The 25,178-nt window shown below is 43.0% G+C and overlaps 1 protein-coding gene across 1 annotated transcript in view; it reads left to right on the top strand.

The window, feature by feature from the left end:
• LOC140410474 (CUB and sushi domain-containing protein 1-like) overlaps window positions 1–25,178 on the top strand; it is a 3,392,839-nt gene that overhangs the window by 3,020,627 nt on the left and 347,034 nt on the right. Inside the window, exon 42 of the mRNA XM_072498599.1 lies at window positions 13,323–13,511. Coding sequence (XP_072354700.1) covers window positions 13,323–13,511 — 189 coding nt within the window. The remainder of the gene's footprint in view (window positions 1–13,322; window positions 13,512–25,178) is intronic.

Here is a 25,178-nt window from a genome sequence, read left to right as displayed (position 1 = left end):
AAGTTTTATTGTAGAACATTTAAATATGCATGAAAAATTGGCTCATTTGCATTAATATCAGTCTTGAGAATGTTCCTGAAGGAGCACAGCATTGAGGCATAGTTCATAATGCATGAAAACTGTAAAATTGGAGAGATTCACACCAAATCCTTCTCTTATGGCTGGAGCAAGCCCTTTGTCTAATGGTAGCATTCGCATGTGTGGCTTTGCAGGGATCAAATCCTGCTCCAGAGAATCCCTGTGAGTTGAGACTGGCAATCAAGCTCTGAATTCTGGATTGATTTCCAGCAGGCTAATTGCGTCTGATTGGTGGGGACTCCCCTGAATCCCTCATCAGGTGGCTCATGAGGGCCCATAAAACACTGGTGCCATATAAGAGTAACCACTCTGTCAGCCATTATAAAGATGGTTCTGCTCACAAAAGAGTGTTCACATTTTGTCAGGCTGTTAATAAGCCTGCAAATCTTTCCACTGCTACACACCGTTCTCTTAAGGGAAAGAGTTAAGATAAGATAGCAGCATGTTCAGTGTGTACTTTCTTGCATGAGATAATTTAATTTAAAGAAATGCAGGTTTAACTTGCAAAAATAAATTGTGGATAGTGTATTAAATGAGAGTGGATGACCTTTTAAGTATATTAATCTTGTCTCAAACATTACAGGACCTGCAGACAATATTGGTCTCATAGGCTTGAGTTAAAGATTTCAAATAATTTAGACCATCTGTAACAGAATGGTCGTGCTGTCAATGATTCATGTCATCAGGAAACCATTTAAATGATACTAAGGAATAAGAGCAGATAGTAAAGCTGGACAATTGTATTTCAAATTGTCTCACTAAATCTTGTGGACAGAAACACTGTCAAACTCATCAATCACAGCCAGGTAGTAAAGCTTGTCTAATAGAGTTTTCTATTCCAAAGGTTACCCGTGATCACAGGAACAGGAGTAGGCCATTCAGTACTTTGAGCCTGCGGCACCATTCAATTAAATAATTGTTGATCTGTATCATAACTCCATTTACCCACTTTATAGAAAAGAATCACAGCCCCAAAGATAGCTTGTTATTCCATTGAGTCTACACTAGTTGTTTCGAAGAGTATTCCAGTTCATTCCACGTCCTTGTTCATTCCCCAAATCCCTGCATTTTTTTCTCCTTCGTGTATTTATCCAATTCCCCTTTGAAGGCTTCAGCTGAATGTACATCGACCACCCTATCAATCAGCAAATTTCAAATCCAAACCAACTGCTGCATATAAAATCTATTCTTCATGACCTTACCAGTACTTTGCCAATCACCTTAAATCTGATTAATGACCCTTGTGTTGGAAACAGTTCCCCAATACTCATGATTTTAAACATCCCTCTCAAATTTCTTAGTTTCCTATTTGCCCCAAGAACAGCTTCAGCTTCTTGTAAGGTTCAGGATTTCGAGGCGCAGTGAAGATAATATAGACGTTTCTCATTTCACAAGATTATAGAGGTTCTTGGTGTTGCCAGCACAGCCGATATCTCTCTCCTTTGGCTTTCAAGTGTTGTTGAACTGGGTCCAGAAGAGTCATACCCCAGAAGTGCCGCAATCGCTCTGCCAACAAAGACACTAATTTTCCAACTTTTATTCCTCAGTCTATTAGTCTTCCGTCCTTTTTTGGAGATGGTCCAAATTCACTCCTCCCCTGGTGGCTATAGAATGCAAATCATCTCATGTCGACCTACCTCTGTAACTAGAGACATACAGACAAGTGTTTATCCCGTTTGTCTTGTAAAATGAAATGGAAATCGCTTATTGTCACAAGTAGGCTTCAAATGAAGTTACTGTGAAAAGCCCCGAGTCGCCACATTCCAGCGCCTGTTCGAGGAGGCTGGTACGGGAATTGAACCTGCGCTGCTGGCCTTGGTCTGCTTTACATACCAGCCATTTAGCCCACTGTGCTAAACCAGCCCCTGTGGCCCTCGGAATATAATCACATTCACTAATTAACATATTTTAACCCAAACCCCACAAATACCAGAGAATATAGTTCCTCTCTAATACAGGTCAATTAAAGCAATGTATCATTTCTTTAAATGTAAGCGGGGGGTGGGCAGATTTTCTGGGCCCATTTGCCAGGGGTACAAATCCTATTATGGCTGTAAATCTTATGAGAGGGCCGGAATGGGATTTCCACTGGAGAGATCTCAAACGCCCCTCCCCCCCCCCCCCCCCCGTGACATAATCAGGTTCATGGCCCTTCATTTGTGCACAAACAGCCTAAGATCCTTCACTTCCTCTAATCCCTTTAAATGTGTGCATTTCAGCTGGTACTGTATCCCCTCATATATCACCTCACACTCGCTGGCATTGAATTTCATCTGCCATGTGTCCACCCGTCTTTCTCCCCCCGCCACGCAGGCAGTCTAGGTCCCTTTGAAGCACATGATTCATGTTCTCATTCGTTCAATGGTCCCTACCCTAATGAAGGTTAAATTGGATAGTTCTGGAAAATGGGTGTGAGCAAAGTGATGTGTCATTAACTGGCACCTATTAATTAAATCCCAGACAGCACACCAACTTTGCATGCCTCCTCATTAGAATGATTTCTGCAAGCAGCCTGCAACAAATGCATTATTCATTGGCCACATGCAACAGCAAGGGACCCAAAATCATAACTTCCATGTGTCACTTGAAGCTCATCTGCATCTATAAAAGCGGAGTGAGGGGACGGATGATGCATTTTGGCAGTAAGTGCTGGGAGTTGGTGAATGTCTCGTAGGAAAAAATGAGGAATGACACAACATAGAAGAGAGCAGTCTCCATGGTTTTCAGACATTGCATTAGACGGTTTGAAAAAGAGGTGAGGTATCCGCAGAAGGGCAGGAGGCCCACCAGACACACATTCAGAAGACAGTGGGAGCAGAGACCCATCGAGGTTAAAGCCTGGACTCGAGTATCTAGGGACTGAATGCAGTAAAACAAGAAGGTCAGTGACCTCACAGGATTGGCCAAGGTCAGTAAATACAAATGCCATATGCAAGCAACTGCAGCGCTCACCTCAGACAATCCTCAATTCATTACAACCCATTACTCACCTCCCAACAGGTTCCCTCATTCAGGACTGAGACCGAACATTCATTCTTCACCTCACCTTCACACTCCTTCACACTCACACCACATCTCACAGCTTGGGTACATTGCCCATTCTTCAGCTTGAAGAGCCACATTGCCCAAACAGATTGCATAACAACCACTGACACACTTCCCTCTCTCTAATAGGAGAAGGTGACAGTCAACCAGAAGCAGTAGGAGCGAAATGGAGTCAGCCACGAACACCTGAATTCCCTATCCCCCAGTGAGAATATTGTACATGTTATATTTCCTTGTTGCCACAAAGAGAAAAGATGTGAAGGTGCCCACACTCTGGATTTTTGTAAAACAAGCTGAGTGGTTTATTTATTTTTCTAAGTTTAGAGTACCCAATTAATCTTTTCCAATTCAGGGGCAATTTAGCGTGGCCAATCCACCTATCTGCACATCTTTGGGTTGTGGGGGAGAAACCCATGACCCAGAGCTGGAATCAAACCTGGGACCTCGGCACCATGAGGCAGAATGCTAACCACTGCGCCACCATGCTGCCTCACTGAGTGGTTTATTAAGGGTGTTTCTCATATAATCAAAGATGGTGATCTGCCCAAAGCCTGTGCAAACACGGCTGACATCACGACACATCCTGTAATGCTAAACCAGCCGGAATACATTCTCTGATACATAACACACCTCCCCTTTAATTCATAAGTGCAATGACAAAAATTAACATTTAGACAACAGATCCACTGTGCATTATTTCCATACATATATACAATTCTACCTTTTTGGTAGAATTTGGCGTTCTTGAACTTGGGTACTTGAGAGCTCGGAAGTGTCCTCATTTCTTTCTGTAGATGGTACTTCTTGAGTAGTTATTTCAGTATCTGTAACTATAGGTATTGAAATATCTTCAAAAACAATCTGAACTCATCACTGTCTCTCTCTGGTCTCTGTTCCAAAGTATATCTCTCTAGATTTCCAAGGGTAGAACCTCTTGAGAATTTTTTGTGAACTTACTTTGTGCAGCAAGTAACTGATCAGCATAATGTTGCCAAATTCTGTCCTCATCCATCTGTATGGTGTATATTACTGGACATGCCTTTGCTCAGACCATAGCTGGTACCCATTCCGCGATGGTGGTGTAGCTCTTAGCTAACACTCTCTCTCACTGGTTGAATATTCACATTTTAGAGTTTTGCTCCCTCCTAGCAATTTGTCCTTGTTGCTGTCATTTGGCAATCTCTGAAGTATCAGGTGGCATTAACAAGTCGACATGTGTTTGTAGTTTCCTCTTGAACAATAGCATTGCTGGTGATCTTTGCATGGTAGCGTGTACAGTGTTCTGGTCATATATTAGGAATTTGTTTACTCTTCATTCCAATGTTCCCTGGTCCTTCGACTCTTTGTTAGAATGATTTCACAGAACCTTTGGGGCTGGATGATATGGTGATGACTTGATATGGTCTCTACCATCCCACTTGAAGTAGCCCTCAAATTCCGTAGAAGTAAACTGAGTAAGTACTATTATCACTGACGATATGCTCCGTTCTCTCAAGTCTTGCGAATGTTTCATTTAGTTTCTTAATGGTTTGCTCAGCCATTGTTGGCTTAATTATCCTAACTTCTGACCATTCAAGTGTGCATCCACAATCACGAAGAACATCTGCTCCTCCAATGGACCTGCACAATCCATGTATATTCTCTGCCATGGCCCTGTTGGTTATTGCTGTGGCTGTTATGGTGGAGTGTTCCTTAGTTTTGCACAGGATTGACATTGCCCCACTTTCTCTTCCATTTGAGCATCTTATCCTGACCACCAAAAATAATTGCATGCCAGTTCATGCGCCCTCACCACACCAGGATGTCCCTCATGCAGTTGGTCAAGGACTCTACTACCTATGCACGGTGGAATAATCATATGGACTCCATATAATAGAACTCCATTCTGCATTGTCAAATCAGATCTTCGTGTGATGTAGGACTTAAAGTCTGGATTTTTCCGATGCATGTGGGACAGCATTTTTCTTTGGACCAAGTCCATCACCTTCCCCATCAGTGAATCGGTTCTAGTATATCTTTGAACTGGAGATGAAATCACAGACACACTATCCATGAGGGAGAAAATGTTCTTCAGGGTCATGCTTGACTTGTAATGGCAATCGTGGAAAAGCATCAGCATTTTCAATTTTTTTTTTTTTTCAAAAACATTTAGTGTACCCAACTCTTTTTTCTTCCCCAATCAAGGGGCTATTTAGCATGGCCAATCCACCTACCCTGCACATCTTTTTGGGTTGTGGGGGCGAGACCCGCGCAGACACTGGGAGAATGTGCAAACTCCACACAGACAGTGACCCAGGACCGGGATCGAACCCAGGCCCTGGGCGCCGTGAGGCAGCAGTGTTAACCGCAAAGCATTTTCATGATGTTCTGACTTGCAATTCTGGATATTGTAAGTGTCTGACAACAATATCAATGACCATCTTTGCAATCTACTAGCTGCCAAAGAAGATATGTCTTTGCACAACCCAAAGATAGTAATGAAGAGTCGATTTTTTAAAAAATCATCAAAAGAGTAAAATGACGCCCATAAACTTAATGCTGGAACCTTCTTACACCAAAAACGATGCTCAAAGCTTTTTCTTTTTGCTGAGCATAATCACATTTCTGCGCTAGCAAGTGTGCATGAATCAAATGCTGTCAGTCGTTTCTCTCCTGAAGGCATAATGTACAATGTACAAGATGACTGCTCCAACCCCATACGGTGAGGCATCGCAAGCTAATTGCAACTTCATTTTTGGATTATAATGAACCTACAGCTCTGACTTCTACAAAGCTTCATTGTTTGCATTTTCACGTTCTTATGATCAGTACCATGCCTCTGAATGGCACATAGCAAAGCGAGTAAAGGCTGCAATCTTGTTGCTAAGTTTGACAAGAATTTTGTAATAATTAATCAACCCTAAAAATAACCTTAGTTGCATCACATTTTGAGGACGTCATGCTTCTAGGATTACTGCCATTTTCTTTGACTCCTCGTGTGAGCCATCTTTGTCGATAATATGACCAAAATAATTTGTGGATGACTAGAAAAAGCTGTCCTTTTCTCTTTTAACTCTCAGGTTGTGGCTCTGTATATGCTTCAGAGTAGCTTCCAAATTCCCTAAGTGTTCCTTTTCACTTGAACCGATGATGAGCATGGCATCTAAATAACATTGCACTCCATTCAACGCACGTAAATTTTGATCCATGGATCTTCGAAAAAGAGCAGGCGCAGATGTTATTCCGAAAGGAAGTCTTTTGTAACAAAACAGACCTTTGTGCATCACAAAGGTGAGTAGTGGCTGTGATTCGGAAGCCACTTTTTTCTGCAGATATGCCTGTGAAAGATCAATTTTACCTAACTTTTGCTCTCCAGAAAGACCAGCGGACAAGTCTTCAATGGCAGTGGATCATGATCTGCACAATAGTAGTTTTAAAATCTCTACAATTTCTCACTGAGTTTTAATACGATTGGTCTTGCCCAATCACTCGTAGCAACAGGTTCAATGACTCCTGCCCTTACGAATCTTTCTAGTTCTTCTTCAACTGTAGGCTTGAAGGCGTTTGGTATGGTTCTAGCTTTGAGACATTTGAGTGTGCTATCTGGCTTGATTTTTTGGTGCATCTCAACTCCAGTCATAGAACCTAATGAATCTTCAAACGCCTTCTTGTTCTGCATCAGAAGTTTTTGAAAATTTCTCTTTGAATCCATGAATTCTCAGTTAAGCCTAATCTCAGCCAAAATGCTCTGTCAAATAGAGCTGGAAAGGTTCCATAGACAACTTGAAGAGGCAACTTTGCCGTCTGTCCATTTGCTTGTACTTTCACTGAAATGCATCCTTTTAAATGGTATGACTTCTTCAGTGTCTATCCTTAGGATTACATTTTACAGTTTTAAAAGCTGATACTTCAGCTTTTAATGATAAAATGTCTCGGGTATTAGCGATACTACTGCGCCCACATCCACTTCCATTTTAATTTCATAACCTTCTAGTTTTGGATATGCGCAAATGCATTGTTGATCAAGACACCTAGCTTTAGCTCTTGCAGTAGCTCAGTTACGTTGTCTTTTGAATGATATTGAGCTTCATCCACTAATTGTAGACTTGACTTGATTGTTTAGTTGTATTTTTTTTCCTGCACCTTCTTGGTGTTGGAGAGATTTTCTGAGCCCGACATGCCTTGGCGATATGGTCCTTCTTACCAGAGTTCTTGCATGTATTCATTTTACCTCAGCATTCCCTCGCCGAATGTCCAACCGGTGTACGTTGGTGACATAGTTTCACCTTTGCAGCCTTGTTTCTTCTATCCATTTTGTGGATCTTCACTCCAACCCCTATCTGTGAAGCTTCTCTTTTTGATAGCTTCAAAGATGTGGCAACTTCCACAACAGCTTTGAGTTAAGTCATTTACCGTGGGCAGCACGGTAGCACAAGTGATTAGCACTGTGGCTTCACAGCGCCAGGGTCCCAGGTTCGATTCCCTGCTGGGTCACTGTCTGTGCGGAGTTTGCACGTTCTCCCCGTGTCCTGCGTGGGTTTCCTCCGGGTGCTCCGGTTTCCTCCCACAGTCCAAAGACGTGCAGGTTAGGTGGATTGGCCATGATAAATTGCCCTTAGTGTCCATAAGGGTTGGGAGGGGTTATTGGGTTGCGGGGATAAGGTGGAAGTGAGGGATTAATGTGGGTCGGTGCAGACTCGATGGGCCGAATGGCCTCCTTCTGCACTGTATGTTCTATGTAATCTATGTAATCTATGTAAGCATCTTCCTCTGAATAGCTTCACTGCAGAGTCCACGAACAAGCCTGACACGAAGAGTATCCTTAAGCACCACACCAAATTCACAATGTTTAGCTAACCTTCTTAAAGTGGCTATGAACTGTAAAATGCTTTGCCTTTCTTCCTGACCACAGCGGTAAAGCCAAAACCTTTATGCAATCAACAACAGTCGAGGAGAGAAATGCCTCTCGTAAGATTTTCGTTAATTCAGTGCAGGACATATCTCCTGGTTTTTCTAGGTGAACTAAATTCTGTAGCAGCATAAATGATTTACATCCTACTGAGCTGAGAAATATTGCAAACTTTAAGTCCCCCGGTGTCTGATTTTCTAATAGAAATAATTGGAATATTTCCTCATATGAATTCCCATGTCTCATAATCCTCATCAAATGCATCCATGATGCCTGTTTTTCCTGCCATTTTTGGATGCTGACTCCTATGATCTATACTTCAACCAACTTCCTACCTTCCAATCTTTATGGAAAGTATGGCACAAACAATCCCCTTTGACAAGCAACTTTTCTTTCATTTTGCCTGACTGTAATTCAATTTTTCCCTTAGTGACCTGTGTAGAGTTGGCACACTTTGAAATCTCCGTTCCCTGCAGCCCATTTAACTTCACCAAATGCACACTCCCTGCAGCCCCGATCCCACTCATTTCAATGCAAGCAAGCTTTCCCAGACTGTTGATCTTCTTACTCGCAGCTGCAGTCAACATTTGTTTTAAACCTTCTGCATTGGCGACAGTGCTTCGCCCGACGGCTGTGTGGGTGAGAGTTTGGTTCCGAGAATCTTCTGCTGCTCCCAATGCAGCCTCTGGTTTAGTCGGCAAAAATAATTTTTTTTGTTGCTATTTTTCATGCCTCAATCTTGGTCGCCAGTTTTCTCTTCAGTTATATTTCTTTGTTGCCGCAAGGGTAAAAGGCATGAAGGTGCTGACACTCTGGATTCTTTTAAAACACAGTGAGAGGTTTCTTAAGGGTGCTGCTCATACAATCAAAGATGGTGATCTGCCAAAGCCCGTGCAAACACTCTGCTAGGAATTCTGCAGTGAGTAACTCACCTCCTGACCCTCCAAAGTCTGTCACAAGTCTACAAGGCACAAGCCAGGAGTGCGATGGAAGACTCTCCATTTGCCTAGACGGGTGCAGCACCAACAATGCCCAAGAAGCTTAACACAATCTAGGACAAGCCTGCTTTGTTTGACACCCCATCTAACACTTAAACAGTCATTCCCATGGCAGCACGGTGGTGCAGTCGTTAGCACTGCTGCCTCACTGCGCCGAGGACCCGGGTTTGATTCTGGCACCGGGTCACTCTCTGTGGAGTTTGCACATTCTCCCCGTGTCTGTGTGGGTCTCATCACCAGAACCCAAAGAAGTGCAGGATAGGTGGATTGCCCACGCTAAATTGCCCCTTAATTTAAAAAAAACAGTCACTCCCTCCACCACTGATGTATAATGGCAGCAAGATGCACTGCAGCAACTAACCAAAGCTCCTTCAACAGCACCTTTCAAACATTGCAACCTCTATTACCATGACAAGGGCAGCAAATCTCTCCTGATTTACATCAGGAGATGTAATCATCCATTGCTCACTTTGCCCTCCCTCCCCTCACCACAACTGTTGTCCTTTCAGATATCCAAGAGGTATAACCTGGTCAGACAGGAAGAACGATGACAAGGAGCAGGAGAAGGCCACTTTGCCCTTCTAGCCTCTGTGCCATTCAATAAGATCATGGCTGATCTGACAGTAAGCTCAGTCCCATATTTCTGCCTACCGCCGATAACCTTTCTGTAAAAATATTCAAAGACTCTTCTTCCACCACATTTGGAGGAAGAGAGTTCCAAAGACTTACAACCCTCGGAAGAAAAACATTCTTCTCATCTCTTTTTCTTAAATGGACGATCCCTTAGTTTTAAACAGCGGCCCCTAGTGCTAGAATCTGCGCACAAGAGGAAACATGATCAATGTTTACTGGTGCATTCATGTCTTGGAGAAATGGATTTGTGCAGGAGCCTTGAAGTCAACAATAGGTCATTCAGGATGTGCTGCACCAATCCCTGTAGACATTTGCAATGTGAAAGAACCATGGGAAACATTTACATCATCACAGCAAAAGACAGAAAGAAAATCAACCATCAACTTAGGTGTAAAGCACTAATGGGGGTTCCTCAAAGCTTCTTAACAAGTGTTCAGCAGTGCAAGTTAAGAGAGGGGACTAGTTGGAGGCTTGAGCTCCAAAATGGGACCGTGATTATAAAATCAGCATTGCATGCTGCTTAGTACAATGATCCATCTGATCTGCAAATGCCTGTCTGAGGTTACTTACCCAGTGCAGTGCCTAAATGGTGGTTTCTATCGACCCAACTTCATGCTCCAGTTTGTTGCATCTCTCCTCATGACTAAAGTCTCCCATCCTTCGTATCACCCTGATCAATCTCTGCTCTCCTTGGGGGCCTTGATTGCAAAGGCATTCAAAACAGTACACACTAGGTTTGAAAATCAGACTCCATAGTCTATGTGGGGATTGTGTTTGTCAGTGCCCTCAAGCACTGATCTTACTGGAATTTATATGGACAGTGCAATGATAACGTAATTGCATGGGGGCAGCAGGTACTTGCACCATGACCGATAGATTTCTGGCACAGAATGCCTCAAGGAATTAAAAGAATCATTTGTTAGCTCCCTGGAAGCAAGAGCACAATTCCGTTGTCCAATACCTCAGACAACTTCCTTTTTATTGCACTGGGGAAGGAACAAAATCAGATTGCAATAAAAAACATTCTTCGTTCACAGCTCCACTCTACAGCTGTTGTGGATACAAAACAATCCCCTATCTCCCCTCAGTTGACCTACTTGTGACTACCTGAACGGTCAGTATGAATCATATTTCTCCATTTACTGGGATCCAGTCCAAGTACACCAGATCCCTTCAGGTGAAGTGCAATTGCCAACCTGCGGTGCCTTCACACTGACATCTCCCACTTGGAGTCATTGAACTCAGTCATGCCAGAGTTGTGGCAAGAGTCTGGTGGAATCCATGGAAAAATATTCAGTTCCTATTCTAACGGTAGCCAGTCCACCGATTTTAAGAACTTTATGATTACCTTTTTGCTGCCCTTCTTTCACAAATTTGTTCACCAAATGTGTGTGTGAGATAGTGTGTGAGAATGTGTTTGTGAGAGGTAGTGTGTGTGAGGTAGTGTTATGGGCCAGGGTTTAGAGAACCCCAAAGTGTATCATGGAGTTCACCTGACCTACAACTTTTACTAGAGTGTGGTTATGGGGAGCATAAGGCTTATTCCTGTTCCTAATTTGTATGTTCGTATGGACAAACTGAACAAGAAGAATAAAAGTAAAAAGAAATGAAAATAATTTATGAATTATCTAGAAAGGAGTATCAAACATTTTATGCTGCTCATTCCCATTAATATAATCTACCTTGATTTTCATGAACATGGCACTGAATCAAAAACATTTTGAAAATTCATATACACAGCATCTACAACATTCTCTCCTCAATGCACATCATTAAATTTGTGAGAGAGAACTTGCCTTTTACAAATCCATGCTGGCAGCTTTTAATTAACTGACACCTTTTTCTCCCACATAGTTCCATTTTATCCTGTAGTATCACCTCTAGTAGCTTGCCCACGAGAGATGTTAGAAATATCTCTCATACTTTTCAGTGAATACTCTGTACGTTTAGCTTCCAGTGGGAAAACAATACATGCAAAAAAAAGTTATTTTGAAAAGGCCCAGATACAGAATTCAACCATTTTACAAGAGTGAGTTAGTGATGAGTAAAGCAGCATGAAACGCAAATATAACTGAAAAATAAAACCCTGCAAAAGTTTCAAAGGTTTTTGATTTAGATGCATGATGTGAATTCATAACGAAATGCCCTGACTCTAGAGCGCCCACATGAAAATCAATTACACCCACTCACTGCTTTAGCAAGTGCTAAGGGAAATGTAACGCACTAAATTTCTATTTTCTCTCTTAGGTTTTTCTTGCTGAAGCCATTCTTTTCAAAATTGTGTTTCAGCTTAATGATCTGGTATATTATTTTAATTGCTAAAGGCTTTAAAGTTCAGCAGATGCAAGTTGGAGACTCAAGGGTTCCAGCTCAGGTTGAGAAACTAATAAGATTTTTGTCAGGCAGAAGTCTGCAGTGGGAGAGTGGGAGTAGAGTGCCTCGTCTTGTCTCTGTATCCTGGCACCACATACTTTGTGTTAGGGAAGGGAGATTGACATTAAAGAAACTCTATTTAAAGTTATATCTATCTCTTTATTTTTCAATTTTCTGTCCTGTAGATATGCATCTATTGATTGTGACACATAACTTGCTTTTAATCCTGTGCCCATTGCCAATTTAACTGGGTCATAGAATCATAGAATTTACAGTGCAGAAGGAGGCCATTCAGCCCATCGAGTCTGCACCGGCCCTTGGAAAGAGCGCCCTGCCCAAGCCCACACCTCCACCCTAACTCCATAAAGCCAACTAACCTTTTTTGGACACTAAGGGCAATGTAGCATAGCCAATCCACCTAACCTGCACATCTTTGGACTATGGGAGGAAACCAGAGCACCCAGAGGAAACCCACACAGACACGGGGAGAACGTGCAGACTCCGCATAGACAGTGACCCAAGCTGGGAATCGAACCTGGGACCCTGGAGCTGTGAAGCAACTGTGCAAAGCCACTGTGCTACCGTGCTGCCCACCTCCATTAGGAGCTGTATGAAGGAAATTCAGCAACGCCTCCTCTTGTGCTTGTGTGATGTAGATATAGAATATGGAATCCCTACAGTGCAGAAGGAGGCCATTCAGCCCATTGAATCTGCACCGACCCTTCAAACGAGCACTCTACCCATATCCACTCACCCATCCACCAGGCCTTATCCGCATAACCTAACCTGCACATCCCTGGACACTAAGGGGCAATTTATCATGGCCAATCGACCTAATCCATACATCTTTGGACTGTGAGAGAAAACCAGAGCACCCGGAGGAAACCCACACAGACATGGGGAGATTGTACAAACTCCACACGGATAGTGAACCAAGGCCAGAATTGAACCCAGGTACCTGGCGCTGTGAGGCAGCCGTGCTAGCCACCATGCCGCCCTATGTTATAGGGTCACTGTACCACTGTGATAACCTATGCTCACTCACTTCCTAAGATTCAGTCATAAAAGGAAATATATAGCAAAACTCTAAACCTCAAAGCCTTTGTAATCATTTTAAATTGGTCTTTATGCGATTTTTAAAAAACCCTTTTTATTCCTCAGGCACAAAGGGAAGGACTCGATGTTCAGGAATATAGTTACTTCAGATGGATGTAACATGTAATATGTCTCAGGGTCTTCCTATGGCCTTCCCAGTTGATTATCTTTATGTTATATCATATTAACCTTCTGTTTCTGATTTGTTTTAGCTTATGAACTTCAAAGCTGCCCTGATCCGCAAACATTTCAAAATGGCTTCATCATCAATTCTGATTATAGCGTGGGACAGTCGATATCATTTGAATGCTACCCTGGGTACATCCTGATTGGGCAGCACGTTCTCACTTGCCATCATGGGATCAACAGGAACTGGAACCATGCATTCCCAAAATGTGAAGGTATTTTCTCAACTCATCTTTTAGTTCCCTTTGCATTTCATCTACCATCTTGTTTTGCATTCTTCGGCTCCTCCTCTTCCCCTTATAACCAACAATTTTAAAGATGCACAGAAGGGTTATGTTTGATTGGGCTGCAAAATTTCCTTTTCTTGTTCAGTGGATGTTACCTTGTCCAGCACAAGATTTCTCAGATTCTGTGATTGACCACAAATGGACTGGATTCTCTGGTTCCCCCAGTTGCGTGTTTCTTGGCGGTGTGCCGTTCGCTGGTGGCGGGATTCACCACTCTCACTGCTTGTCAATGGGATTTCTCATGGAAGCCACACCACCGGGAAACTGTGGACAGGGGTGCGCTGCAGGCAGGGAAAGAGAATCCCAAATGCCGGAGAATTCTAGCCAATATATCACATTGATTGTCTGTGCTGTAACCTTGAATCAGTAGCCTGTTCTTCACCTTTCTTTGTTCTGTGTATTTCTGTCATGTAAATTCAACTTGTAAGCACTTCAACCAAACAGGATTAAGAAGATTTTGGGGTATTGGATGCCAAGAGCATGTGAGGCCTGTCTACATCCCCAATTGCCTCCATCAACCATTCTGATCCATGAAAACATAAATACGTAGTGAGATGGTTGAAGAAAATGACATAGGAATTAAGAGCAGAAGTAGGAAATTCAGCTCTTCGATCCGCCATTCCATCAGACCATGGCTGATCTCTTCCTGGTCTCAAATCCACCTCCCAACCTGTTCCGCATATTCCTTTCACCTGTTTTTTAAAATCAGAAGTATGCCTATCTCCTTCTCGGAACCATTTAATAACTCCAATTTCACCGCACTATGGGTAGCGAGTTCCACAAATTCACCACCCTGAGTGAGAAGTAGTTCCTCCTCATCTCAGTTCTAAATGTACCGCCTCTGAACCTATGTCCGTGACCTCTGATTCCAGATTGCTCCACAAGGGGGAACATTTGGTCTATGTTTAACTTATCAATCTCTTTTAGTACTTTTTAAAAATAAATTTTGAGTACCCAATTCATTTTTTCCAATTAAGGAGCAATTTAGCATGGTCAATCCACCTAGCCTGCACATCTTTGGGTTGTGGGGGCGAAACCCACGCAAACACGGGGAGAATGTGCAAACTCCACACGGACAGTGACCCAGGACCGGGATCGAACCTGGGACCTCGGCGCCATGAGGCAGCAGTGCTAACCACTGTGCCACCGTGCTACCCTACCCTTTTAGTATTTTATGTACCTCAATCAGTTACCCTCCCAGCATCTAAACTCCAGCCGAGTATAAGCCCAAAATGTTTAATCACTCCTCATATATCAGCCCTTTCATCCCCGGAATCAATCTGGTGAAACTCCTCTGAACTGCCTCCAATGCCACCACTTCATTCCTCAAATACGGAGACCAAAACCGGACACAATACTCCAGATGTGGTCCCACCAACAGCCTCTAGATTGTTTGAAGGCTGCATTAAAATAAAATTTTTCCGGTGGCTGTTTGCAAATTTTGTGCACTGCGGTAAGTTTTACCAGCGGTCCCTTATTTGACTGGAGCCCTTTAGACACGGGCCCCACAGGCCTGTATGTTAACCTACCCCTGAACATGAATCATTTGTTGTGTGCAATATTCTGTTACTAACAGTACAATGCAAAACTAGGTTATCTAGATGAGCAAAGAGATATATGTGCATCTAAATACCCAAATCCTGAAAAATTAATACACAGGAACAAGCAACAATCAAAAAGGCTAATGGAATGTTGGCCAGGAAACCTAAGGCTTGATCTTCCGGCTATTCTGCGCCAGGAAAGCAACTCGCCTCAGCGCAGCATGGGCTGGGTGAAAGCCGGGAGACCCTGCTCCCGGGATCGACCCGGATCACAACGCCTCGCGAGATTCAATGCAATCCCGCGAAAGTTTGCAAGGAGAACCTTGCCCACAATAAACGGGATCAGTTTTAAGCATGCCCTTTGGGAAGGGTGGTGCCCTGGCACTGGTGCCACTTCAGTAACCTGGCAGTACCAACTTGACACCTCAGCAGTGCCACCTGGGTAGCCAGCCCGGCACTGCCAAGGTGCCCAGGTGGCACTGCCAGCTGGCAGGGACACTTCCAGGTTGGTACTGCCAAGATGCCAAGCTGGCATTTTTTGCGCATGTGTGCGATCGGGCCGGGATTGCCTGCCCTGGGTGATTGGGGGGGCCGGGGGATCCTCCCATGTTGCGTTCAGGCTTGGGGGAGTGAGGGGATTTCTTTTGTACGCCTGCGCTACAACGGGGAGTTCCGCCAACGGAGCTCCCCACTCTACAAAAGGGGTCTCTATATGCGTGTTCCCCATTTAGGTGCTTTATTCAAAGCAAGTCGCGTTGAATAGCCATGTGTTTCTCAGCGCTGCGAGTGCTAGGAAATACACAGCTAAACGTGCTCGCTCAAGAGCTTTGTTCCCTTTTGGGAAGATCGTGATCCTGTTGTCAAACAAACTCACATCTTTCAGTGCACCAGCAACCTCTGGACCCACCACTCCTGTTGCGCCTAATTGGACCCTTTAGAATGCCCTCTTTCACTGGACATGCTAACCACCAAATATAAATCACTGAGGTTGGGATACAGGAACTCTCTACCTGGGGAGTCCCTCTCATGTCCCCATGCCCACAGATATGGAAAGAACCATTTTGGGATGGATATGGGTTTAACCCCAGACAACAACCCCCACTCCCACCCCACCTTTCAACATGATCATGTTTGATATGAGGAGAAGGAAGTCATTGGGGTCATGTGACCCACACCTTGGCTAAAGGCAGTGTGATCATTTCACTGGGCATGGCTACTTCATCTCAGTGACCAAGTAGTGCCCAGGCGCTGTCAGGGGACTACATTAGCATGAGGCACTGCACCTATATATTTTTTATTCTTTCTTGGATTCTCTGCTGGCAAGACTTGCATTTGTTACCCATCTTTAAATGTCTTTGAGATGATGGTGGTGATCTACTTTTTTCTACTGCAGTCCACATGGTGTAGGTAAATCCACAGTGCTGTCAGGGAGAGATTGCCAGAGCTTTGATCCAGCAACAGTGAAGGAACGGTAATATGGTTCTGGATGAGTTTAACTTTGCGGCAGCCTGCAGTTCATGGTGTTCCCATGAGTCTGCTTTTCTTTTCTTTCTACGTGGTGGAGATTGTCAGTTTGGAAGTTGTTGTCGAAGGAGCCTTGGTGAGTTACCACAAAATAGCCAAATCTAGTGCAAAATCAAGGCTGGAGAGATGTTGAGCATGAGTGGCCTGGCTGTTAAGCCTATTTTCATGAAGCCTGTAGATGCCTGAGACTAGTGAGACATAGATGGCTGTTGTGACATGCCAATCATGATACACCCTGTCCATAAGACCATAAGATGTAGGAGCATAGGTAGGCGATTCGGCCCTTCGGGTATGCTTCACCAGCTTGGCACCAGACTTGCATGTGAGGCTCCTTAACAGTGCTGGGGGAACAATGTGACAGAAAGTAATCATATTTAGTGACAGGTTATTTGTTTATTCTGTTCAGAATAAACATTGGTTTAAAATTGAATATTATTGACTGATTCTGCATGCTGTGGTGCATAAATATATTATCGATATGGATCTTGACAGTGCATTTGTCTGTGGGTTTTAATGATCTCTGAATGAGGGTTATCTCTTATTTGTTGTGTGTTTGGGGCAGACTAAAGAGTTAACTATTCCATTCAATTTCAAAGCTCCTTGACATGATTGACTATTTATTACACTCAACTATAAGAGAAAAGCTATGCTTTTTAAAATGTTTTTGCTTTTGTAATATTATCAAAGATATTTGGAACAATGGGGAAATTCTCTGCCGCCTGCCACTGGTAGCGGGGTTCCCGATGAGGTGCAAAATTGGGTGTCCGAGGTAAAAACAGGATTAGTGCCCATTTGCGATGTTCCGGCCCCCTCCACTGGTTGCGTGGTCGGGGTTCTTAGCGGCCCGAGTACCTTATTGTCCACGCCCGTGCGATTCTCTGGTCCTCTGGGCCGGACATCATGTGGGGTGGATTCACTAGTGGTATTTCCCAGCATGGCCCTGACATGGTGGACCTCACGGTGGGCGAAGGGGGTAACCCATTAAGGCCACCCTTCCCCCACACAATGCCAGATCTGACCATCACACACCCACCGGACCACCCCCCAATGTCTCCCCCCAGAGTCCCCCTAAGTAAAGAACCTCTGCCCAGAGACCCCCTAAATGGGGTGACTCTTTCACCCTCCCACTCCCTCTGAGTGACCCTCTAAATAAGGGAACGATCGGATACCTCTTTAGAAAAGTGGGACGACCCCAGAGACTCCCTAACTCGGGGGACCGGTTGAAGTGGTTAATGTTTTTAAACATTGTGGTCAGAGCACTTCAGAGTTAATTAACCATGAAGGAAGATGAATGAAGCAAAGCTCACAGCTGTGTGTGTGGAAGCTGTCAATCACAGCACACTAAAGGAAGTGAATGAGCAGCTCACAGGCCTGAGGGATTTAAACACAGGTCACTGCTTTCTCTTTGTAGGAATTTACATGGGGTCATTGCTCTGTCTCAGCCAGCAGGTATATGCCCAGGTGAGTGTTACAACAGTGATTTTTTTTCATTGCCTCTGTGAGGGCTGCTCTCCAGCTTCCAGACAGGAATCTCTTTTTTGGAGGGCTTCCTGACAGGAGTCTCATTTCTAGGGGGGTTCTTGACAGGGGTCTCATTCCTGGGGGGCGGGCGGGGGGTGGGGGGGGTTCCTGACAGACATCTCATTTCTGGGGTTTCCTGACAGGGGTCTCATTTCTGGAGGGTTCCTGACAGGCGTCTCATTTCTGGGAGGGGGGGGGGGGGGGGGAGCTGTGGGCGGTCCCCCTATTCAGGGGATCTCTAAAGGGGTGTCCCCACTCTGGACATCCTGAAATCTAAGTTGCTCAGAGGTAGTGAGTCCGAGACTAAAGAATTGTCCGGTTTGGGATTGGCCGCCTGTTCTGATGTAAGGGAGTATTCTTGTGATGTCTAGGAGTCTTACAGCATTTGTGTCCAGGCACCAGTGCAAATTGGGACAAGGTAGTGTTTTGAATAGAGACTTAGTATTCTTAAGTTCCATCACCCGTCTCCTGTTATGTTTCCTCTACTTGATTTATGCCCAAGCAATACTCTCAGGGTGAGGAGTTTTGGCTTGTACTGTTTCACCGTGTACTGCTTATTTACACATTCTTCTTCAATAACTTTGTCTTGTGATTTATTGGCTGAGCGGTGGTCTGATGAAGTGTGTAATTCTTCACCTCCCAAAGATAAGATGATCTATGACAACTTGTGATATATTACAGTAATCTAGAGCACAGTGACTAAGATTGTTTGTTTTGACCTCCTGGTTTTCAATATTCCTAGATATTAGATAGGTAAATGTTTTCTTGGATTTTAGGAAGTATAAGATGCATTTCTGGGCGTCAGCTAGTAACTTGTTAACTGTAGGCAATTATCCATCATAAAAACCCAAAGATGTACCCATGCAGTAGGAACATTCTTCAAAACCACCGATATGTACAAAACAACATTTTAGATCTGAACATTCATTACTATGTAATTTACATATTAAAACTTCATTAATGTGGCACAAAACTGATCATTGTTTAACATAATCACAGGTAGAGTCTTAGGGCTGGTTTATATGTCTGTTCTTGACCATAAATCAATATCGTTTGGGTGAAATAAAACAAAAATAAAATGCAGAGAAATTTGAAAACAGTGTTGATTGATCTAGTTTGCAAATCACTGGCTGTTACATTCAACTTTAAATGCCACTGGTCAATGCAAATGTATTTGAAGACTTTTCTGAAGAGGTAAGTTTAAAAAATGATTGGATTTTTATCTCACTTTCCATCTGTGAGCACTTTATTGCCAATGAAGTACTTTCTGAAATGAAGCCAGTTTTCACATAGTAAACGCCTGCAAACAACAATGTTACAGAGATCAGTTAATTGATTTTGTGATGTTGATTGAGGGATAAGTATTGACCAAGACACCAGGGATAGTGCTCCTGTTCTTCAGAATGTTCCTTTGGGATCTTTTACGTCCACCCAAATCCAGGCAGATGGGACCTTGGCAATAATGAAGTTGTAAGGTTTCTGTTTCAGGAGATTGTGGGAGTTCTCAGACCTCTAGAAATCATTGACTTTTGCTACTTCAATTAGTACATTTTCCAAATTTTGGAGTTGCATTTTGGAACACTTACATTATACGTACAATTTCTTCCTTCCACATTCTGTTTCTCAACTACGCATCGACTCAATTGAGTTATCTTATGGTGTAATATCGAAGACGGTAGTGTGGTCGATTGCTCAGACTAGACGACTTCCACTTCAATCAAATGCAATTCTGCTTTGGGAATATTGATTTTTAAAATATATCCCAATGTAATCATGCAGCAATGCATTATTCAACCCTTAAAACCTTTGAACAATTTCTTCAATGTCACTAACAATACTAATTGCATTTCCTTTTGTGGATTCCTGGTTTAACCAGGTTGCAAAGCTGTCATTTAATTCTTCAATCTCTGCCTAAAGTTAAAATAATATATTTCTGAGACTGACAGAAGCCAACATTTGTTGGAGTGAGCTTTTTAACTCTGTTACAGAATAAACTTCTGGGCGACTGAGGCACTCAGAGTGGGCAAGTGTCATGGCAACCTACACCTGACAGTTAAAAGATCTCTTATATAATGGGACTTTGAAGAGACCATAGGCAGCTCTCTCTGTTAAAGAGAAGCTAATGGTTATCTAGCTTGTGAGGCACCTCTCTACTTCAAGTCGGGCAGCACGGTAGCCTTGTGGATAGCACAATTGCTTCACAGCTCCAGGGTCCCAGGTTCGATTCCGACTTGGGTCACTGTCTGTGCGGAGTCTGCACATCCTCCCCGTGTGTGCGTGGGTTTCCTCCGGGTGCTCCGGTTTCCTCCCACAGTCCAAAGATGTGCAGGTTAGGTGGATTGGCCATGATAAATTTCCCTTAGTGTCCAAAATTGCCCTTAGTGTTGGGTGGGGTTACTGGGTTATGGGGATAGGGTGGCGGTGTTGACCTTGGGTAGGGTGCTCTTTCCAAGAGCCGGTGCAGACTCGATGGGCCGAATGGACTCCTTCTGCACTGTAAATTCTATGATATAAGGCAAGGAGACAGCCTGCAGGAACTATCACAGACAGAAAAAGCATTGGACCCATCCCATATTGTTTGCAACATTCTGTACCACACGCTAGTCATCTGGCTAACTGACCCCACAGTAGATCCACATCCCTCTGTACTGCAGCATTTGCCCATCTCTCTCCATTTAAATAATATCCTGCTTTTCTATTCATGTTGCCAATGTGGACAGCCTCATATTTTCCCATATTATGCTTCATCTGCAAAATTTTTGCCCACTCACTTAATTTATTTATATCCCTTTGCAGACTCTTTGTTTTCTTCTCACACTTTGCTGTCCTCCCTACCATTGTATTTTTAGCAAATTTGACTACAATACAATTGGTCCTTTCATTCAAATCATGAATATAGATTAGAAATAGGTGAGGCCTCCTGCACTGATCCCTGTGGCTCTCTTTTATTTACAGTTTCTCAAGTTGAAAATAAATTGTTTATTCTGATTCTCTGTTTGCTGTTAGTCGGGAAATCCTCTATCCATGTTAATTTCTCACCTCAGCACCATGAGCTCTTAATTTGTGTAGTAAATTTTTATGTGGCACCAGATGAAACATCTTTGGAAAATCCTAAAAACCTACATCTATTGGTTCCCCTTTCTCCACCTTCCTTGTTACATCCTCAAAGAATTCTAAGAAATTTATCAAACACAATGATAGTGACCAGGACGTGGGCTGGAATCAGTTCTGAGGGTGCAGAGTTTATGAAGAAGATGGATTTGGTCTTTTCAACATTTTCAACTCATTTAAGCCATTTGTTCAACTAGGTTTAATCACAGTCTAGCAGTTTTCATAAAACCGTACAGCAAATAAAAAGGACATTTGACCCATTTTGTACCTGTGCTGGCTCTTTAAAAGCATTATCCAATTAACCCCATTCCCCTGCTTATTCCCCATAACGCTGCATGTTTTCCTCCTTGTATTTATCCAATTTATTTTCGTGGGTATTTTCACTTGGGGCCCATAAATCATTTCAGTTTGTGAATTTAATTTCATAATTTGCCGTGACAGGCTTTGAACCTTGTTAATTCAGTCTCAAAATTGTTGAATTACTTGAACATTCTTGACATATTTCTCCATCATCATTCTAGTCATGAATTGGCAACCAAAAGAAACAACGTAACACAGCTTATAAAGTTAACACAATTTACATTTTGGAAAACCCTCTTAGGTTTGCTAACTTTTGAACCAATCTTTAAGACAACGTTTCCATTTCGGGCGAGATTCGCCAGCCTCCCCATGGCGTGTTTCTCGACTGCGGGAGGTGGCCTGCCCTTGGTGGCATCTTCTGGTCCCATGGCAATCAATGAGATTTTCCTTGAATCTTCCCCACGCTGCTGGGAAAGACACCGTGGGTTTGCGCTGTCGGCCGGACAGGAAGATCCCGCCAGGGAACAGCCGGAGGATCTCACTCATTGTTTGTATAAGGGGGCATCTAGAACTCCACGTGATATTTCAGCTTTTTCCATTAAATAAATTCTTGGACATCCTTTATATTCAAATGCATGCCCATTTTTTGGTGTCAGAGGAATTATTAATTTGAGTAGAATACTCTGTGATATTTTAGTAAAAAACTCAAATTTCTTGTTTCTGAGCCTGGTCGCTGTGCTATTAGGTTGTGCTGGTGACACACAAGTGTTACAGACAGGGGGGAGAAAAACTGAACTTCTTTATCCTCTTCCCGTCTGTCCAGATTGTTATTTTTGAATTATTCTTAAAGATACAGTGTGGTGGGTTTCCTCAATACCTCAGTTTGTGTGGTCCAATTTAATAATTGTTCGCAGCAAGCCCGCCTTATGATTGACTCAGACGATTTGTGGGATGGGGCGATACTTGCAATCACACACTTGCGCGCACGCACACACATACATATATACATCCATGCACATATATAGTGAGGGGTGATAGGAAAAAGGAAGACTTACAACTATGGACAGCAACAATAAAAGATGCACAGAAATTAGTATTTATTCATGTCATTTCCGAAGCCTGAGAAGTCAAAGGCCAGAGGGTGTTTCTTTCTTAGCAGAATTCAGTCCAGATGAGATTCTGGGTGGAGACAAAATCGTTACAACCCTTGAAATGAATGACGATGCGGGATGATGAAGTTTCTGTGCTTGGACTGGTTGGCAGGCAGTAATCATAGACTTTTAACAATCAAACGCATTTCAAGAAGTTGAAAGATCGTGACCAGCTGTTTGGTTCATTGCAGACCTGCTGCGTTCTTTCCAGTTGATGTGAAACAGCGGCTTTCTCAGTTCTCAAGGGAATATGGAAATTTCAAAATGGTCACTCGAATCATGTGAGCTTCTTTCTCCACAATGATGTCAAAAAGGATATGTATCTATTGTCTGGAACTGCTGTTGATTTCAGGCCTAATCGTGTCCCAGCTATTAGCTTTAGCTACCGTGCATATTGCGGTTCTTGTGTTGGGAAGCCATTATCTAGACAGACCCTTCGACTCTACTCAAGCAATAAGCATTTCGAGATGGGAATAAGGGCCATTGTCCTCCTCACTGGTCCCCTTTCAAAATGGACCTGGATAGTTTCAGGTGTGAAATGGGTTTGTTAACCACTCTGAAGTGAACGAGTTTTGATCTGCGCGTCCCGGCTTTTGTGATTTTCTGTCCTTACAATTGGTTGAGAGATTTCACAATGTGAGGAAGGTTCTTTTGTTCTTGTAACTCCTGTTGGAAGCTTCCAGAACTAAAGGTCAATCTATTGACTTGTAGCAATCATCTTTTTGGTTCAGCAGGAATCTTAAAAATAGCAAAAACAAAACTTTAATCTGTACAGTTTTGGATTTATTTTCATGCCTTATTGACATGACACTATCCTGAGAAACAATATAGGCTGGATTCCCTGTGTGCTTGTCCCCAATCCCCCTATTCCCCTATCCCCATCTCCCATGATTATGGTTCCCTCCTAAATACAAAAATATCAATTTGAAAATCACTGAAATGTAAATCTGTGAGAAACAATCTTAATTTCTCTTTTCAGATGCTAGTTATTAACCAACCTTATAGAGAACAAACTGAAAAAGTATGGCATAGTTACTGTGTTATGAGATTCATTCTTGTCACGTAAAGTGTATAGTTTTATATTTAGAAAATGCATTGTCTATCAAGCTCTCCCACTTTATAGCCACTGATAATGTAACTGATTTTGCATAAGACCATCAGAACGGATTTTACTCATATGGGTAAGTAATTTAAGGTTAGAAGATTTCATTTGAGAGAGTATTAGCTGCATATATAAAATAATGCGCTTCAATTTCTAAAAATTGAAAAGAGCCTATGTTATCACTTAGATGTACAGTGTACAATATAATTCTAAGTAGCCTTTCAGATTAATCTCAGCATCCCATTTTTCACAGCATGATAGGAGAAAAATGGTCAATTAGGAATCATCAGCACAGGTATTTGGGCATGCCGCATGGTTTGATTGACTCAATTTGTATCCTAGAGACTTATTACTTCTGTTCACAGAATTTAGGGATGTCCTCCACACAGACATGTTGACTGAAATGGATCCTATCAGCTAAATGGAGTTTTTTACCACTAAAATTACCTGAACCTGTTATGTGTATTGCTTCATTTCTTAATTCCTCAGAGGTCATAATTGGTGTGATAATTTAGTATTGTATATTCCCAGACCTTCACAGCTGAATTTTAACTTTTTGACCTTTTTCCCCAGGGTTGACCTGCGCCAGTGCGTTGAGAACCTGGAAGTTACAGCAGCACATTTGCCAGTGGCTTTTTATTTCACCGACATTTGTGTCTGATTTTCAGATTTCACGGCCAGTTATGGTGGCTGGCAAGCTGTCTATCTTCTGCAGTCTTTTTCATCTCCAGTATTTCAAGGAACCACACAAGGGTCAGAGTTAGGAAGTGCCAAAACGGAGCCAGTAACTCTTCAAAAACTAGAGGGTCATTGAGTAAAAGGCTGTAGTGCAGTTCTGTGGAGAGATCTCTGCCCCTTCTGAGCTAACCCTGGATTGGCATTTCTCCTTCCTTCCCCCATTCCCCACCACCACTGATCACATCCCTTATGCTGGATCTGTTCCACCACCCTCACTCCTCCCCCTCCCAACATGCACACATTTCTAGCTCCCTGTAGCCCACGTTTTGACATTAGCACAGACTTGCTGCTGTGGTGACTGGAGGTCCAGTGATCAATCATACTTGGCCTCTGAGTAGAAAAATTGATCCCTGATGTCAAAGATATGTCGGCTTAAAAGTTCCACGATGTGAGAAAATCCAGAATTGTGGAGGGCTCCCTCTGCCCCACCCCACCCAACCTGACCCATGTAGATCAGGTCAGTAAAGCCTCAGTCCTCAGCGTCTCGTACCTAAATATTTTCAAAGGAATTTTTTAGTTTGAAAAAGGTGAACTCAACACAAATCTTCGCAAATGCAGATCTATGTGGGGGTCTTCACACACTTCTCAATGTTCCTCCATAGACAGA

This window comes from Scyliorhinus torazame, chromosome 4 (assembly GCF_047496885.1).
Source record: "Scyliorhinus torazame isolate Kashiwa2021f chromosome 4, sScyTor2.1, whole genome shotgun sequence".
NCBI lineage: Eukaryota > Metazoa > Chordata > Chondrichthyes > Carcharhiniformes > Scyliorhinidae > Scyliorhinus > Scyliorhinus torazame.
The sequence above is the reverse complement of the archived record's forward strand: the minus strand, read 5'-3'. Positions and strand labels throughout refer to the sequence as shown.